Source organism: Sceloporus undulatus, chromosome 4 (assembly GCF_019175285.1).
Source record: "Sceloporus undulatus isolate JIND9_A2432 ecotype Alabama chromosome 4, SceUnd_v1.1, whole genome shotgun sequence".
Taxonomy (NCBI): Eukaryota; Metazoa; Chordata; class Lepidosauria; order Squamata; family Phrynosomatidae; genus Sceloporus; species Sceloporus undulatus.
In genome coordinates, this window is record NC_056525.1 from 132388807 (window position 1) to 132406604 (window position 17798).

Here is a 17798-nt window from a genome sequence, read left to right on the forward strand (position 1 = left end):
CAAGATATACTATATCCACAGCATTCCCTTCATCTACCAAGCTGCTACTTTTATCAAAGAAGGAGATGCTCATCCTTTGTGTATGACTCTCTCTGCTGCCACTTCCTCAGGAGGAAGGAAGCACCAAACGCATTTCCAAACCTGCTTCCTTAAAACTCACAAAGCCCTTCCCAGCGTTGCCTTGAAGGCGGAGCAGCCCCTCCATCCCACCTCCAGAGAGGGAGACCTAGTCCTCCCGGGGCCCTGGGGCCTGACCTGGGGACGCAGCTGGGGTTGGAGCCCTCCATCTCCCAGGCCGCAAAGAGGTTCATGGGGAGCGGGCTGCTGCTGCTGCTCGAGGGGCCCGGCCCGCCGGGGAGGAGGAGGCCGCTGGAGCGCCCGCGGGGCTCGGGCATTGCCGACACCGCCATCGCAGGAGCCCTGCTGGAAACACAACCGGACCGCCGGCGCCCTCTTCGCCTTCTGAGGAGAGTTGGGGCTCTGCCGGCTCCGCTGGCCCAATAAGCCCCGCCCAGGCTCTGCAGGCAGCCTATCAACGCCCAGAGGCGGGGAGAACCAAGTTGGGGGCGGGCCGGAAGTACTTCGGAGGAACCCGGAAGTGTTTCTTGACACTTCCGGCCAGCTCAGCCTGTAGCGGGGGGTGAAGGGAGGCGTCACTCTGAAGGCTTCGGAGGCAAGATGGTGCTCCTCACCATGATCGCGAGGGTGGCCGACGGGCTCCCCTTGGCCGCCTCCATGCAGGAGGACGAGCAGGTGAGTCCTCCCCGGGAGCCCGCCCAGCCCTCCTCCGAGGCCTGGCAGCTGTGCTCTTTCCTGGTACGAAGCCACGTAAAGCAGTGCCCCCCAAACTGTGCCCTTTAAGGGGCTTTGGACTCCAGCTCCCAGAATCCCAGGCTATTGGCCCACATGGCTGAGGCTTCTGGGAGATGAAGTCCAAAATCCCTTAAAGGGCCACTGTTTTAAAGCAACATAAAAAGCAGTGGTCATCCTCTACAACAGTGGCCCCCAAACTGTGCCCTTTAAGGGGTTTTGGACTCCAGCTCCCAGAGCCCCAGGCCATTGGCCCATGAGGCTGAGGCTTATGGGAGATAATCTCTTAAAGGGCACAGTTTGGGGACCACTGAGCCATAAGGTTTTGAACTCGAGCCTTGAGAGAGAGAACCTGTGCCTGAAGTGGGAATGAAGCCCCCCCCCACTTCCGAGGAAAGAGATCCTGTTCCTTGGGACATATGGGAACACCCCTCCCTTCCTTAAGCCATGCAGATGGTTACAGCTTTTATATAAGCTGTCTGTTATGGGGCTTGCCTTCTTGGAAGAACAGACTACAGTGTTCCCTCCACATTTGCAGCTCTGGCTTTTCCGGATTTGGTTGGTATATTCTCTCTAGAAATCTCTAGTCCCTCCAGCTTGACTCCGCCAGACGTTGACCATAAGGAACGCTGGAGGATCTAGGGGCTCCCGAGAAAACACCTCCATTCACTGGATGTTGACCACAGAGTTGTGCTGGAAGTCCTAGAGATTCCTAGGGAGGTGTTCTCTCAGTTTAAAAAATAGTGGGGGGGGGTTAATTCACAGTTTTTCCACTTTTGTGGGTGTCCTGTGCCCCTAACCCCAGCAAATGGGGAGGGCCCACTCTACATGGTCCCCCCACGTTCGATGGGATTAGAAGCGAAGAACCCCCTTCAAAGTGGAAAACCCAGAAATAACAAAACGACTATTCTTTTTACCTGAGACAACACCTCCCTGGGACTCTCCAGCGCAACTCTATAATTAACCTCTGCCAAAAGTTAATCACAGAATCAAGCTGGAAGACCTACAAATGCCAAAGAAAAGTTCTCCAGGAGCATCTAGGTTTGTCCAGAACAACTCCTCTGTGGTCAACTTCTAGCCAAATCATGTTGAAGGACTCAGAGATTCCTACAGAGAACATATTCATCAAAACTGCAAAGGTCAAAGATGCAAATGTGGAGGGCCAACTGTGCTGGCATACTGGGAAACCCGATTGTGAGGAAGGGGAGGAGGAGAGCTGCTTGTTTTTCAGATGGTAAATGCTGCTTGGAGAAGAGAAAGTCAACAGGTCAGTGAGAAGTAGAACGATGGTTGGTTATCCTTCTTCATTGCTTAAGTGTTGGTGGACTCTCGTATCTGGAGTTTGTCAAGCTTTGTTGGAGCTTTGTCTTAAAAGATTTCTATTCCTAGTCGGGTCGAGACCTGCAGCAGTACCAGAGCCAAGCAAAGCAGTTGTTCCGGAAGCTCAATGAACAGTCTCCTACCAGATGTACCTTAGAAGCAGGAGCCATGACTTTTCAGTAAGTATAACATGGACTGCAATTCAGAAGTGGCTGAGAAGTGGGGTGGCTGTGGGACATTTGCTTTACAAGGAGAGTTGGTCAGTTTGAGGGATGGCCGGGGTGTATTTTATGTGTTCCACTCTATTAAAGGACTCTTATGCCTATATCATCACAATTTTCTTTTTCTGTCATTGAGCAAATGTTCTGTTTTTTCAGCTTAAATGCACAACGATTATTTCATTCAGCCCATTAAACCTTGACCGGTTAAGAATGCTTGCTGTCCATCTCGCAAATTTTGTAACACCTCACAACAACAGAGAGAATTTATGGGCATTTAGAATATCTCAATAAAAATAGAAAGCGATAACACTGCTGGAATTTTACACTGTGTTTACCTCTAAAATGCCTGTATGCATGTCCCAAGAAAATGTATTTTTGGAAATATGTCCAGTTTATTTCTATATGCCCTTGGTCATATCCTATGTATTTCTCTTCCCCCATTTTTTCTTTCTTTTTTTCCCTTTTTCGTTTTTGTTTCTTTTCTTTGTAATCAATTTTTTAAAAATCCTTTTTAAATGCCTGTAAACATAGAATGGGAAGACAGTCCCGCCCCCATATTTTTTTTGCTGGGGTTCGATTGCCACTCCTGAAAAAATGGACCTGAAAAAATAAGTTTTACCATTCCTGGAGGTCTACAAGTGTGGTAATTTTCATTTGAACAGCAGATCAAACCAGAAGTGCTCATCTGGTCACTTTCAGATTAGCTTTATTATGTTTCATGGCACTTTTGCCACCTTGGGACACTGTCCAGTCTGGATGCCAAAATTGAACATCAACTCTGCCAAAGCTGACAGTGCTGCTATTAGCATCACTTAAGTCTGTTGTTAAGGAAAAGCTATAATATCAAAGTAAGAATTAAGTCAGAGTGTGGAATTCTGTAGCCTGGCAGTCCTTTCCTATCACCTTCCCTCCCCACACTCAAGCAGCAATAAGGCCTTTATAAAGATGCCATTGGCACCAATGGAGGTTTTCTGAAAGCCTAGTTGTTGTTCTTTTGCAGGGCAGAGGCAGCATACTGGGAAGGTTAGCATTTACTTCCTCAGCAGCAACCCTGCTTAAAAGCTGTGTATCTTGCCTTCAGATTTAAAGCCTAACTTTGCTACAACTGGGTCTTCATATGTCTGAGTGGGTGCATGTGTGACTATAAGTGCCTGATGGCTGGAGTTATTTGAGTGTTCCCGTGAAACAGAGTATAGAGTAACCCTGCACTGCTTGTATGTGGTCCCGGACAAGGTATCACTGAATCAATGTAGTCTTCTGGCAGTGAATCTCCCATGTCTAATATAAAGAGTAGTACAATATCTGATGTAAATACCATTATAAAGACAAAATAGTGTTCACAATACTATAAACAGTATAGATTAGTAGACTAGTTGTTGAAAAGAAATAAACTTCTCTTTGTCATCAAGGAAAACCTGGAAGAAGTGTATGTGGAATTGGAATTGTTCTTCTAAAGAAAGGAATTCATTTCCTGCCAGGCTAACATTTGGACTACTGTATCTTCTTTTGCAGTTATGTTATTGAGAAAGGAGTATGTTATCTGGTATTGTGTGAAGCTGCCTTCCCCAAAAAGCTAGCGTTTGCATATTTGGAGGACTGGCACTCAGAATTTGATGAACAGCATGGAAAGAAGGTGCCAACGGTGTCCAGGCCGTATTCTTTCATTGAGTTTGGTGAGGCTTTCCTCCTTGAAACTAACTAGTAAGGGTTTTCCTGGGGGGCCACTTGGTAGTCTTCATTATTACTTCTTTTTGGACCATCCCACCTCACCTTCTCAGTTTTTGATGCCTCATGAGCAATGTATTATTATTATTATTATTATTAACCTTTATTTATGAAGCGCTGTAAATTTACACAGCGCTGTACATACAATCTTGTGCCTGATGTATTACCCTACCTGGCCACCAAGCATACTGAACTTTATGAAATTGTGTAATAAGGTACAACTCCCTCTTACCCACAGTTTCACTTACCTGCAGTCCATGGCTGCTGGCACAAGCCAGTGTTCTTCTTCAAGCAAGATGGTAGAGGAAGGAAGGAAGCAGCAGTAACAGCCAGCTCCTCCTTCCTTCTCCCTGCATGTCCCTCTCCATCCTTGCCTATTGCAGGATGAGGAGTACAGGGGTGTGCCTCCTCGCTGCCATCACTCATTTTGCACAACAGCCACTGAGCAGCATCTGCTTCAGCCATACCTAGCTCACCACCACCTCCTGCGCATGCTTCTTAGCCAAGGAAGGAGATGGACAAGCCTTCCTCCATCAGGAGAGGTGTCGGGGCCCTGGTTGCATGTAGCTATGTGCATTTCTTAGTGGTGGGTGCTGCACTTTCATGCAGCAACAAAAGGGAGTACTGACCGAGTGGCCAGCCTTCCTTCTTTCTTTCCCTGCCTCCATCTCTCTCAGTGGGATGTAGCTAGCTTGCCATGCACCCCTCTCTTTTATCACCAGTTGCAGGACAAGGAGGAAAAGGGGGAGCTGCACCCTCGCTGCCACAACCCCCTCCCCCTTTGTGCAGCAGCCAGCTGACCAACAGCATCTGCCTTGGCAATGCATGGCTTGCTGCTTCCTCCATCACCACTACTTCTGATTTGTGCTTCTTGGCTGAGTGAGGTGCGGGTAACCTGGCTGCGTGAAGCCATGTGCCACTTTTGGTGGCAGGCAACACACTCTTCCAAAGTATCCCCCAAAAGAGGCAGTGACTAAGTGGCTGATGATTCTGACTTCCTTCCTTTTGTTCTTGCATGCAAGAGTGTGGTGTCCACCATCAAGAGAGGTACACAGCTTTGTGCAGTCAGCCCCACACACCTCTCTCAGCCAAGAAGCACAAACGAGGCACAGGAGGAGGCAGTTGCAAGCTTGGTGCAGTTGAGGCAGACGCTACTGGCAGGCTGGTGGCTGTGCAAACCAGGGGGAGATGGTGGCGGCACTGAAGGGAGCAGCCTGCCATCTTCCTCATCTTGCAGCCGGCAAGGATGAAATGGGGTGCAGCCAAATCTTGCCAGGAGAAAGGGAGAGAGAAAAAACAATAATAGGATTTATTTATATGCCACCCAATCACTGGGAATCCGGGCGGCTTACAACAGAGGGGATAGTAGACGGTTCCCTGCCCTCAGGCTTACAATCTAAAAAGACATGACACAAAAGGAGAAGGGAATGGTGGGGGGGAGGGGATCAGGTCCAGCATTCTTCTCTCCCTCTGAGGCCAGGACCAAGGCAGATGGACTGGAGGGAGGGCTCGTCGTCTTCAGGTTGGCCCTGCCTGGTCAACTCCCTCATAGGCCGGAAGATGACAGTTATGGAGGGAGGAGTCTCTTCTTCCAGGCTAGCCCTGATGGAGCTGGGCCTGCCTGGTCAACTTCCTCATAGGCCGGAAGATGACAGTTACGGAGGGAAGAGAAAGAAAGGCAGGAAAGAATGAAGGAAGAACTGGGAGCTAGTGTTTCCTCCGTTGCTGTTCTGCTTGGTCTAGAGCATATTGTCTTTCCCAGCCCCATCTCTTCCATAAATCAGCTACATTGGTTGTAAAGCAAAATCACTACTATCCAGTTTCTTCTATCCACGCAAAATCCAGGGGTCATACTGTATTACATTTAATCCGGATTTCATTTTAAACAAGGCTATTAACACACCTAGAATAATTGGCTTTTTCATTTTAAAATCTTCAAATGAATTCTTGCTACTTATTAACTGTTCTATATTTCATTGCATAGCCTAGTGCCTGAGTCATCAGATGAAAGGTCAGAATTTGTGATAATGCAAATCATCACTGACAAGTAAGCCAGGAAAAAAAATGTAGACCCTTGATAACATAAATTCAACTTGAGCAATGCTGTGTTATCAATTTTAAGTTTTATTTTCTATACCCTCTGTGAATTATTTTCTTGGGCGATGGCAGCAGTAAGAATGTGGACTCCTAGACCTTCCTCTCTGCAGAAAAATGTCATTTTAAGTGTTCTTTGTTATAACTAGGAAATTACTTTCCACTGTGTGTTTTGATCCTTTCCAGCAGATGATACAGATGTAATCAGATGTGTGGTATTTAAATGCTTACCACCAATGCAGCTGCTTAACCATGATGTGGAAATTGTGGACTAGTTTTCAATTGTTCTTTCATTTTCTCCTGAAGCATATTGTCTTTCCCACTCCCATCTCTTCCATAGCTCCACAAACTACTGGAACCTTAATTCCCCCCCCCCCTTTTTTTTGGCTATATCAACTACATTGGCTGTAAAGCAAAATCACTAACATCTGAGTTGAAGCTTATTCTACCATTTCTCTTAACAGCTTAGTTTGCTTAGTTGGCCATTGAGCTGCAAAGGACAATATGACTGGCAGAGAACCAAACATGACTTGATGAATGGAACAGAACAGATGTATAAGTTACTTTAACTTTGAGACTTTGAGGATTATTGACAAGCAATTACCTCTTTTTTCCAGATACTTACATCCAGAAAACCAAGAAGCTTTATATTGATAGTCGTGCAAGAAGAAACCTTGGCTCCATCAACACAGAGTTGCAGGATGTACAGAGAATCATGGTAGCAAACATTGAAGAAGTTTTACAACGAGGCGAGGCACTTTCAGGTACAGAGAGCTGCTGGGAACACAAACAATTGCTCCAATTTTTGAGTAATTAGACAGTTGATTGTAAGCTATGCAGGTTACCTTTTTACCCAGAAGAAAGGAGGAAAGTGTCTTAGACTGTTCTTCCTAATACTACACAGCCTTCTTGTAATGAAAACTACCTCTTCCTTTGCACTTTTCCACACAGTGAAGTCATCTTCAAGTGTCTTACCACTGAAAGTGTAGTAGGGAACAATTGGGGGGGGGTGGAATCAGTTATGGTTACTCAATTGTACAATGTCCACCTACTCTGGTATCATTTTTGACACTATGTGAAGATGTTTTTTCCTCCAGTCGTTTTAAATGGAATGTAAACAGCTTATTTACTGTATATATTCATGTATAAGTCTAGAAATTTTAGTCTAAGAATTGACCCCAAACCCCCTGGGTTGACTTATCCACGGGTACTTTAACTTTTATTTAAAAAGGAACCATCCCCTGGTAAAAAGCAAGAGTGTAATCTTGTCCTGGTGCCCCTCTACTCTCTCATCCATCCAGGTTTAGTGTGAGCACAAACAGTTACACCTGCTGGAATTTTAAGTTCTTTGGCATTGTTTCCTTTTTCTTCATATTTTAGATTTTTTGTTACATGCATCAACTTATATCAAAATCCTTAATTCCTTATCCTTAATTTTGGTCCCCAAACCTGCCTTTGAGGTTGACATATAGTCAAGTATACATGACTTATAGCTGAGCATACACAGTATTTATTTATTTATTTAATACTATTTTCTATTACATTTCATTTTTTGTAATAAATTCCAAAGCAATTTACAATAAAAGTCAACAAAATAAAATGAAATAAATTAGTAAAATACCAGAACAACGTTTAAACAACAAACATTTTAATGATAGTAACTAGGGAGTGCTGGCGATGTTAGTGAACAAGAAAATGTTCACAATTCTTCAGTCTATGTTCAGCTGATGGTACAAATATTACTTTCTGCCACTCAATCATCCTCAAAGGAGAAAAAAGAACAGGATCTGTACACAGAAGGGCAGCCACTATCTATAGCTATCCTCACAAATTATGCATTGACCCATTGTTGCAGGTGACGTACCGAGTAGTCATGACAGTGAGTAACAGCTAGCAGCAAAGAAAGACATGTGCACAAGCTCTATTGCCACAACAAACTACAGTTCCCAGAATTCCATAGCATTTGGTCATGGCCATTAAAGTCGTGTCAACCGTGATTATTTCTGCAGTGCAAATGCAGCCTTGCTGTTTCTCAGGTTGGGGTGAGAGGGGTCAATGAAATCTACTTTGACAGTGGCCCTCCCAAGCCACGCAGATGTCACCAGATATTTCTGATTTGAACTAAGAAAGCTAGAAGGCCAGCTTCTTCACCATTTCTCAGGTAGCACCTTTCATGCTAAACTGTATGAAGGACAATAATGTATGTGCTGATGGTGTTTACAAACAATAACAGTATATAGCTCTGCTGTTTTAAACCACTTTTGTTATATTGTATTTTATTATCTTTTGTAAATGTCTTTTCATTATTCTTCAAGTAAAAAATAGGAATGTATGTAAACTAAAAAATAAAGTTCCATTCATTGCTCAAAGCAGATACTGACATAAGATCCTATTCTTGCAGACACATGTTCTGCTGTGAAGTCATATTTCCTAAGAAAGAGCTGGAACAGATTGGCATGAAAAGCCGGCTTCTAGCTGGCTTAGGGGTGTGACATATGCACAACGCATGCCCCCAAGATGCCCAGAAGCCAGCTTCACATTGCCTGGCCGCCCACATCTGGACCAGCTTCTGGGCACTCCGGCGGTGTGACATTTAGATACTGCACGCTGCCGGAGCACCTTAAAGCCGCAGTGGCATGGAAGAGCCAATGCAAAAAGGAGTGGCTCTTTGCCACTTCTTTTTGGGCCAACAAAAAGACGGATTGGGACTGCAGCATGTAGTTGCCACTGCCCCAATCTGTCTTTCTCAGAGGTGGCTTGAAGCCACCCCTTTGCAGTGGTCTTTCTGCCCCTAAGTTGGGCAAAGCACTTAGTTTTTTTTTTAAAAAACTGAAGTCTACATGGAGGAACTGTCTAATTTCTGGTCATCCTAAACAGCTCTGAGGGCCTTTTTGGTTGAGAGAAAGGTTTAAAATACTTTTTAAAATAAAATCACTGAAGCAGTGCTGTTTGGTTTAATTAAGATTTCACAAGACAAGAATGCATTCTCTAAACCAGCTTGACAATGTGAATACGATACAGTAGACACATTCTCCTAGCCTTATGTTTACTGTCCAGACACAGCAGGAGAGGCAAACTACCAGGAGGTGCTTTATTCTGTGTTATGCGCTCTATTCATACTAGCCCTGGTTACTAGAACCCTCTCTATGGTGATTCTCTGCCACACTTTAGTTCAGTTGAAGGTTTCACATCATAATGAGCATAACAATACAGTGCCCCTTTGTTTACGTGGGGGATCTGTTCTGGACTCCCCTGCGTAAAACAAATAACACATCTGCTCGAGCCCCATTTAAATGAATGGGGTTCGTGCATGTGGCGTCACGGCAGCACATGCGCGCCATAGGGACGCGCCACCCCTTCCTCCCTGTGCACCTTTCAGCGTATGCTGAAAGCCGCGTAAAGCGTGCCTGCATATGACACGGGCGCACTGTTTTATGTCTTAGTTTGATCCTTGGAGATGCAACAGCATAGTAGCTAGGAGTCATTATCATCTTTCGGGAACCTCAGGAGCCCAGAACAACTAGAGGAACAAGCCTAATTTTCTCCCAGTTTCTAAGGTTATATTGAAGTGCAGGGCTGAACTGAAAGAGGCCCCAGCATTCCTCAGTAGATTAAGAGAAGGGATAACCTGCCTTGATCCTGTGCTTCATGTCTTTGCCTTTTTCTTCAAGTCTGACATAGAGAAGTGGGAATTATCCACAAAAAATGCTATGGGCTTCTAAAGAATTAGAATTGCATTGCAACTGCAGGAACAATTTCCCTTTTACCAACTTAAGAACTAGAACCAAGGAAGGAAGCAGGGAATTATCCCATCCCTACACAGCATTTTGGATGCTTAGCACAAGGCTCAGTTTGACAGTGGCAGAGTTCAGACAAAAAAAAACAACTGTTCTCCCATATCTCTTTGCAAAACTCAACTACCAAAACTATTTCCTTGTGTTATTGATGAGATTCCCCCCCCCCCCCCGGGTTTCCAGCCTGTCCAACACATTTGAATTAAAGCTCTCCACAGCTGTCTGGCTTGGCAATGAGGTTCCTTCTTTATAAAAAGCAGGCACAGATCTGGATACACAGTCAAGTGTTTGATGGTCTCACTAAACCTAGTCTATTCAGAGGATTGTACTACAGATACACTATTATAAATTTTTCTGACATGTATCTGAAATGCTCAGAATATTCTTTAGATTACATTAAATGTTCTAGACAAATGGGAAACGTTATTTAGTGTGGTTGACTGTTCCTGTTAATGGTGTTCACATTGCTAACTAATTAGAATCATAGAGTTGGAAGAAACCACAAGGGCCATCTATTCCAACTGCTTCCATGCAGGGACTCTCAGTCAAAGCATCCCTGACATATAGCCATCCAGCCTCTGTTTAAAGACCTCCAAGGAGGGACACTCCACCACTCTCCAAGGAAGTGTGTTCCACTGTCGAACAACCCTTACTGTCAGGACGTTTCTCCTAATGTTGAGGTGGAATCTCTTTTCCTGTGGTTTGCATCCATTGCTCTGGGTCCTGTTCTCTGGAGCAGCAGAAAACAAGTTTGCTCCCTCCTCAATATGACATCCCTTCAAATATTTAAACAGGGCTATCGTATCACCTCTTAACCATATCTTCTCCAGACTAAACTTCCCCAGCTCCCTAAGGCATAGGGCATGGTTTCCAGACCCTTCACCATTTTAGTTGCCCTCCTTTGGACATGCTCCAGTTTCTCAATGTCCTTTTTGAATTGTGGTGCCCAGAACTGGACACAGTATTCCAGGTGGGGCCTGACCAAAGCAGAATAGAGTGGTACTCTTACTACCCTTGATCTAGACACTATACTTCTATTAATGCCGCCTAAAATCGCATTGTGCACGTCTGAAAAAGAATACGCATCCCTATCAATAAAACTATTGTAAAGCACAATTCAAATTTTCCTAGAAAGAAAGACTTCTCTCAGCCTTTATCAATTCTATTGGTAATAACTCCTGAAGTCACTCTCTTCCCAGATAATGTGAGTTCAAGTGAGTTGTTCACCTTATAACAAAACATAGTGTTTCTAAAAGCTGTGGAAAAACTTGTTAAACTGGGTTTGATCTGAAAATAAGTGAAGTAATTTAAGAATATTCACAAAAGGGAATCCTGTCTGTTTTCATATTCCTCTCCCATCCTTTCTTCTCTTTCCCCTACAATTCATATCACGTTTAGAAAGTCTTGGGGGGCAGCAGGGTTCCAGACAACCGTGGAGGGAAGAAGAATGTGGAAAACTTCCCAACTGTGAACTCCCTTTACCTTAGGATCATAGTGCCAGGGCTGGGGAGTAGTGGTGATTTGGGGGATACTCTTTGTCCTACTCAGAGTAAGATATTTTTTCTTAATGTTACTCCTACTCCTGTAAAAACCTCTTACTCTTTTACTCTTTACTCCTACTCCTCAGACCTGGGGAAAAGCCCCTGTTGCTTTGCTGTGTTTGTGTGTGTATGTGTGTGTGTTTGCCTCCCAGTCCCTTCCCCAGTGCAATATAATTAAAAATTGTTTACATGTACAATATAATAACAGGAATAAGAAGTAACAAATATATTTTATTACTCCTTATTCCTGCTCCCCAGCCCTGCCTAGTGCTCTGTTCCACATTATTCAGAATGGATCCTACCGCGGGTTGGTAGTTGCTGAGAGCAGGAGAGGATAGGAGATGTGTTTCCTTAAGTTAACTTATCCTGTGAGTTAAGGCAGTGTCTTTAACTTAAAATGGATTTTAGATTATAACAAACAATGTACAATTATGTGTTGAACAAGAGACTATCAGCATCTTGTAAGCCAGAGGAGGATCAAGTGCAGCCTATGTGCTGCAGGAAGCCTCCATGGGCATTTTTATGGCCAACACAAGCTAATTTTTTACTTTGAAAACTTGAGGCAGGCATTGGGGGACCAAATTTCAAAAAATAAAATTAACTTCAAGATCCCAGGAGGGATCATTGTGAGCCTCTACTCTCCAACAATTGCCAACTCTGTCTGTAAATTATTCAGCATAAAATTCTGGGAGTGGATCATGTATTAGGATATTAAGAACATTATGAATGTTAATACAAATATAAATTCAGATTTACTATATTTTATTTCAGAAATATAATCTTTTTATTTTTTTTCTCTTTCATTTTGCCATATTCAAACAGCTTTGGATTCGAAAGCAAACAACCTTTCCAGTTTGTCGAAGAAATACCGCCAGGATGCAAAGTATCTGAACATGCGTTCCACCTATGCCAAGCTTGCTGCTATTGCTGTGTTTTTTATCATGCTGATTGTCTATGTGCGATTCTGGTGGCTGTGAAGAACCAAAGATGGACAACTAGTAATAAGCAAGCATATAGTTGTAAGATTACAAGATCACAGGGATGTGCATTAGAATCTCTATAGGGTTATCTTTGTGAGAATTGCTGCTGTTCTCCAGTGAATCTTAATTTCCAAATGTCAGACCTTGCTAGCAACTAAGGATTTTCCTTTTCAGCTGTTGCACACTTCAGAGGCATGACATTTGTCCATCCCACCAGCAGCACTGATGGTGTGGTCACTGTTTGATCCGCCCAGTTTACTACTATCCAGCACTGCTGGCAGTAGACACATCCTATCTCTGTAAATAAGCCCAGCCCTGTTAGTAAAGGGACTCTAATGGACATTCCTTGTACTAGTGACCTTTTCTTATTAAGAGTCTGGGTCTTGCTACTTGAACAGAAATCCCAATTTAAAGACTGACGCTTTATGATATGAGGGTGGGGTTTAGTTTGTCAAGTCAGTGCTAATTTTATATTGTCAGTCATCTTTACTATTTACACCAGCCCTCCCGAGTATACTGTCCTCCAGATGTGTTGGCCTACAATTGCGAGCACACCCAGTTAGCAACTCAATAGTTGTGCTGCATAGATGTAATCCAACACATCTAAAAGGTGCCAGGTTAGTAAAGGCTGCAGTATACTAATAATTTTGAAAGTTAGTGTGACATTTTGCTTCAAATATCCAGTGCTAAGTGAAATGTTGAAATACTTGTCATAGAATTAAATTACCAGTACATAATTCATTAGCATTTCAGATAAGTCTGTTTTGAAACCTCTTTTGGATGTAATAACAAATTCCTCAATGGCTACCTTTGAGCAAGCAATAGTTAAGGGTCATGTGAATGAACCACCATGAGCCTTGGGCTCATGTGCTTTCTGCCTCTCCACTCCTGTTCTGCCAAGAAAAGAAGTTCAGAACCTTCCACTTTTATCTAGCCATGCTTTGTAATGTCATCTGGAATGATAAACAGAGGCTGTTCCCAACTGTTGTCACTTCTAAGCAATGTAACATTGAACTATAGTTAATATAAGATGGACTATTCAAAGCAGAGGTGAGCAACTGTCAGAGGGCAACATTGTTCACCCCAAGGGAACTTGGGAGATGGCTTCCCACTCATTCACCCCTAAACTCATTTATTTAATGCACCAAAATGCTCTCTGGTACCCCCTAAGGCACATGGGGAGGAATTTTACCATGTTTTAGAGGGGCCTGGATCATTTTTAGGGCCAGCAGAACCCCTTTCTCAACAAAAACTGACACTATGTTAGTGTCATAGTGTGGGGTGCATTTTTGAGCAAAAAAGATTTGACCCCCCCCCCCAATTTGGAGTACTTAGGGCCACAAAATGATCTTGGGATCTACATGTCGCCTATGGGCTATAACCCCCCCCCCTTAAAGTAACCATGGTTAAATTTAGCCATAGTTTTTTTATGTGAATATAATACAGCAAGACATGGTTAAGCAAGTAGTAATAAGGGGGGAACTCTCTCTTACAGGGAGTTGCTAAATGTCCCACTTTCTGCAGGCTATATGACAATGTACTTATGGAAGAATGAAGAGCAGGCCTCTTCTTGAACTGTCTGTGTTTAAAAAATTAAGCTCACTTTTTGGTCTTGTTTCCCAGATCTTTGTCTGTTTCCTGCTTCTGTGTAGCAAAATATAAATTAAGTGTTTTGGAGCAGAAACCACTGGCAACCTAAACTCAACAAGGCATTGGTCCCCCAGGCAAATTTTGAGGGGTTCAGAGATTCAAAAAGTCCAAAAAGCACATGTCTTTGCATGTGCTGCAAAGAGGGGAATAATGGAATTGTTCCCTCATAAACCCTTAAAAGGCACCTATCTGAACTAAATTGCCTTCCCAAGGCTCTTGTGGCAGTAAATCTGTCCCTGGTTTCTTCACGTTGCTGTTTTGCTGCTGACAACTTGCTGCTAAATTCCTACTATGTCCCACCTGAGTACTCAACTAAGATCTGCGGGAGCCCTGAAATGGAAACAATCATTTCTTGATTTTGACAAGGCCAAATAAATTCTCAGCGCTGATTGGTAGTTATTGAGGTAGTTGTCTGTTCCCACCAAATGTCAGCAGTGAAATAAACATGTTAAAGTGAATATTTTGTCTGTATTTTCCTGGTCTCCTACTTTCCTAAAGTCATCATCTGTATTTCAAAGACCAGTTTGGGCATTTAGGAGCTGGTGCTGTAAATCATGGTCTTAAGACCAATTCAGCTTGCCGTAACTTGATAAAATGGTTTTTATCTCTCTCTCTCCCCCCCCCCCTCTCAATTTCAAAGATTTATCTGCTTTGACATTTTCTTACCCTTGTCTCCTGTTCTTTCCCATGGAAGATCCAGATAGACTTTAGCAGAACATCTGCAGATCATTAGAGGTAAAGCAATATTCAAAGAGTTCTCTCTTCAGACATGGTTTCCTATTTTCAGCATGGCATATCATATGGTCACATGATACAATACCCTTGCCAAAACTCAACAGGACTGGATATGTTCAGTGTCTAGAGAGCATATGAAAACCTGTGTACAAATAAACCCAGCAGCAGACAGGACCATTCCATCTTCTCTTTTCATCCTATCTGTCTCTTCCAAGGACCCTGAAAATAAATCACTTAAATGGCTTCCAGTGGTGCCAATAGAAACTTTTTTAAAAATAATCAAACTTTTACTATCATTGACTCTGAATTTAGCATACTTGCAACATAATGCCCCACAGGCCAGTGGCTCTGCATCACTGCAACATAGTTGAGTGGATTTCCGCAGCAAATGAAGCAATTATGGGATTGTCTCTTCCCACCCACCCCCATCACCATTTATTTAGTATTTTGGGAAGGTTGCCTCTTAGAATGGTGGGCAGTCTATATGAAGGCTTTTGCTTTACACACACTGATGTAGTCTGGAATAGGATGGGGAGGACGTCAAGTGTGATTAAGAATTGATTCTGACCCTTATCCCCAATTGCTATTCCTCATAGGTTAGCACCTCTGGTATTTGGGGTTTATGAGTGGGTTTTTTGTGGTTTCCAGTTACTATTGAAAGACGTCATGTTCTTGCAACCCTTCAGAGGTGCCTGCATTGTCATGACGATCAATATTCACCTATATATTTCTCTGCAATGTTGGGCTCAACTGCTTTAACAACCAACTTATGGTAAATATATTGTTGAAGGGTCATAACACACTCTGTGGTAGCTGAGGAGTCAGACTTGAAGAGAGCACTCCTCAGAGCCTGAATAATCAAAAGCAGACACAGGCGCTGCAGACTCTCTGGCTGATGGGCTCCCACTTTAGCCATGGCTGGGAAATGCTGAAGAGAGCCCTCTTTCTTTTGTACAAGGATTGGCAATTCAAACAGGCCCAGTACCTTATGCATGGTTAAATACCAGATGACAAGCAATTTAAAAAACCAAATGGCTAAGACACCAATAAATCTGCATCTGTAAAGACATCTATAAGTTAGTGATACCTATAGATCGCTCAGCAGTAAAAGAAATTCTTAATTGCAGACAATTCATTGACAAACTAATTGGTATGATTTTCTTAAATTTTTGACCCTTTGGCCCAGCTATACGATACACAAATTATCATTCTACTGGTTTTGTTCCTGACTGCCTGTTTCCTATGAGCAGCTGTAGAGCATTTGAGACCTTGTGAAGCCGAAGGGTTTCATGGCAAGCATCCATAGTTTTTTGTGGGGTTTTCGGGCTATGTGGCCATGTTCTAGAAGAGTTTATTTGTGACATTTTGCCTGCATCTATGGCTGGCGTCTTCAGGGAAAGGATTCTCTTCTCTGAAGATGCCAGCCACAGATGCAGGCAAAACATCCAGAATAAACTTATAGAACATGGCCACATAGCCCAAAAACCCCACAAAAAACCTATTTGAGACCTTGTTACTATACCCCTGTTTCTGATTCCCCTATGACTCCTCAGCCCTACCAGACTTCCTCAACACTTGCTGTTTATAAGCAGTGAACACCAACAGAGGGCAGCACGCACTTATAGCTAACTTAATAGTAATAATTCCAGATTTTGCTAAAGGACACGCCATATGGGAGGAAGAAACCAACATAGAGAGTAGCTATGTAAATCACTTTATCTTCCTATCTGTACCATCTTCCTGTCTATACTTGCCACCTGCATGTCTTCTATTCTTGGGGTGCCTACACTGCTTTGGAAGGTGGAAAGGGGACTCCTTGTGTCTAGCCTGCTGAGGCACTTTTACCCTAGCCGTCTGCCTTTTCTGCCCTAGAAGTACAGCCTAATACTGTAAGAGCAGACTAGTGGTGGTACAGTATAAGGACCCAGGTTTCTCCAGACATTTCATAAAGTGGAATCTGCTGCCATGTCAAAATCATCCCATAGCATAATCTGCTTTCTTGCAGTGACTCAGAACCACTGTCAAAATGTGTCTCTGCTATCACACACATATGTGAGATGCTTGTTTTGTTTTTCCAATGATGATTGTTGCAGCTTTCAAAGATATTTAGACTGTTCAAACTAGGACAGTCCTGTTGAAAATACTCTTCACTACGGAAGCTGTTTGTTTAAAGCTTTTGTAGTTTTCTAGTTCTGCCTATGAAACTATCAGTTGTCTTCAGGTGGGCCTCTTAAATAAAGGGGCAAGGTTTGTTGGTTTTTTTCAACCACTCTTCAAGGAGGGTTCAAGAGCTCCATTTTCTCTAGCTGAACTCCAGAAGGTTAGGAGCTCCAGAAAGATAAGAGAATAAGATGCAAAAGCGCTGAAGTTTACCAGTTATGCCATGAACAGTGCAACTAATCTACAAGAAGCAGAAGAGCGGAGAGAGATAAGAGGATCTGCTGGGGCAATCACTGGCAACAAATGCAAATACGCAAAACAAACGTGACAGGATGCGGCAGCTAAAAAGGCCAATACAATTTTAGGCTGTATCAACAGAAGTATAGTGTCTAGATCAAGAGAAGTAATAGTGCCAATCTATTCTGCTTTGGTCAGGCCCCACCTGGAATACTGTGTCCAGTTCTGGGCACCACAAGTCAAAAAGGACATTGAGAAACTGCCCAAAGGAGGGCAACTAAAATGGTGAAAGATCTGGAAACCATGCCCTATGATGAATGACTTGGGGAGCTGGGGGTATTTAGCCTGGAGAAGAGAAGGTTAAGAGGTGATCTGGCCTTGTTTAAATATTTGAAGGGGTGTCGTATTGAGGAGGGAGCAAGCTTGTTTTCTGCTGCTCCAGAGAACAGGACCCGGAGCAATGGATGCAAGCTCAGGAAAAGAGATTCTACCTCAACATTAGGAGGAACTTTGTGACAGTAAGGGCTGTTC

At 43.4% G+C, this 17798-nt stretch overlaps 2 protein-coding genes across 2 annotated transcripts in view; one reads left to right on the forward strand and one right to left on the reverse strand.

Moving 5' to 3' along the window:
- The window catches only part of PACS2 (phosphofurin acidic cluster sorting protein 2), a 98938-nt gene extending 98411 nt beyond the window's left edge, over positions 1 to 527 (reverse strand). Inside the window, exon 1 of the mRNA XM_042461334.1 lies at positions 256 to 527. Within this exon, the coding sequence (XP_042317268.1) occupies positions 256 to 410 (155 nt within the window). The 5' untranslated portion in view covers positions 411 to 527. The remainder of the gene's footprint in view (positions 1 to 255) is intronic.
- Positions 528 to 596: 69 nt separating this feature from the next.
- On the forward strand, positions 597 to 14593 carry LOC121927593 (vesicle-trafficking protein SEC22b). Its single transcript, XM_042461333.1, has 5 exons — positions 597 to 753; positions 2200 to 2309; positions 3864 to 4024; positions 6788 to 6934; positions 12328 to 14593. The coding sequence occupies exons 1-5, from the start codon at positions 679 to 681 to the stop codon at positions 12480 to 12482; spliced, it is 648 nt and encodes a 215-aa protein (XP_042317267.1). The 5' UTR covers positions 597 to 678; the 3' UTR covers positions 12483 to 14593.
- Positions 14594 to 17798: the final 3205 nt, after the last annotated feature.

What these genes read in the sequence shown, in the direction of transcription:
- LOC121927593 (XM_042461333.1), top strand. Translation starts at nt 679, where the DNA reads ATGGTGCTCCTCACCATGATCGCGAGGGTGGCCGACGGGCTCCCCTTG. An exon ending in CCATGCAGGAGGACGAGCAG is followed by an intron (nt 754 to 2,199) that starts GTGAGTCCTCCC and finishes TTCTATTCCTAG; the next exon opens with TCGGGTCGAGACCTGCAGCA. An exon ending in GCAGGAGCCATGACTTTTCA is followed by an intron (nt 2,310 to 3,863) that starts GTAAGTATAACA and finishes CTTCTTTTGCAG; the next exon opens with TTATGTTATTGAGAAAGGAG.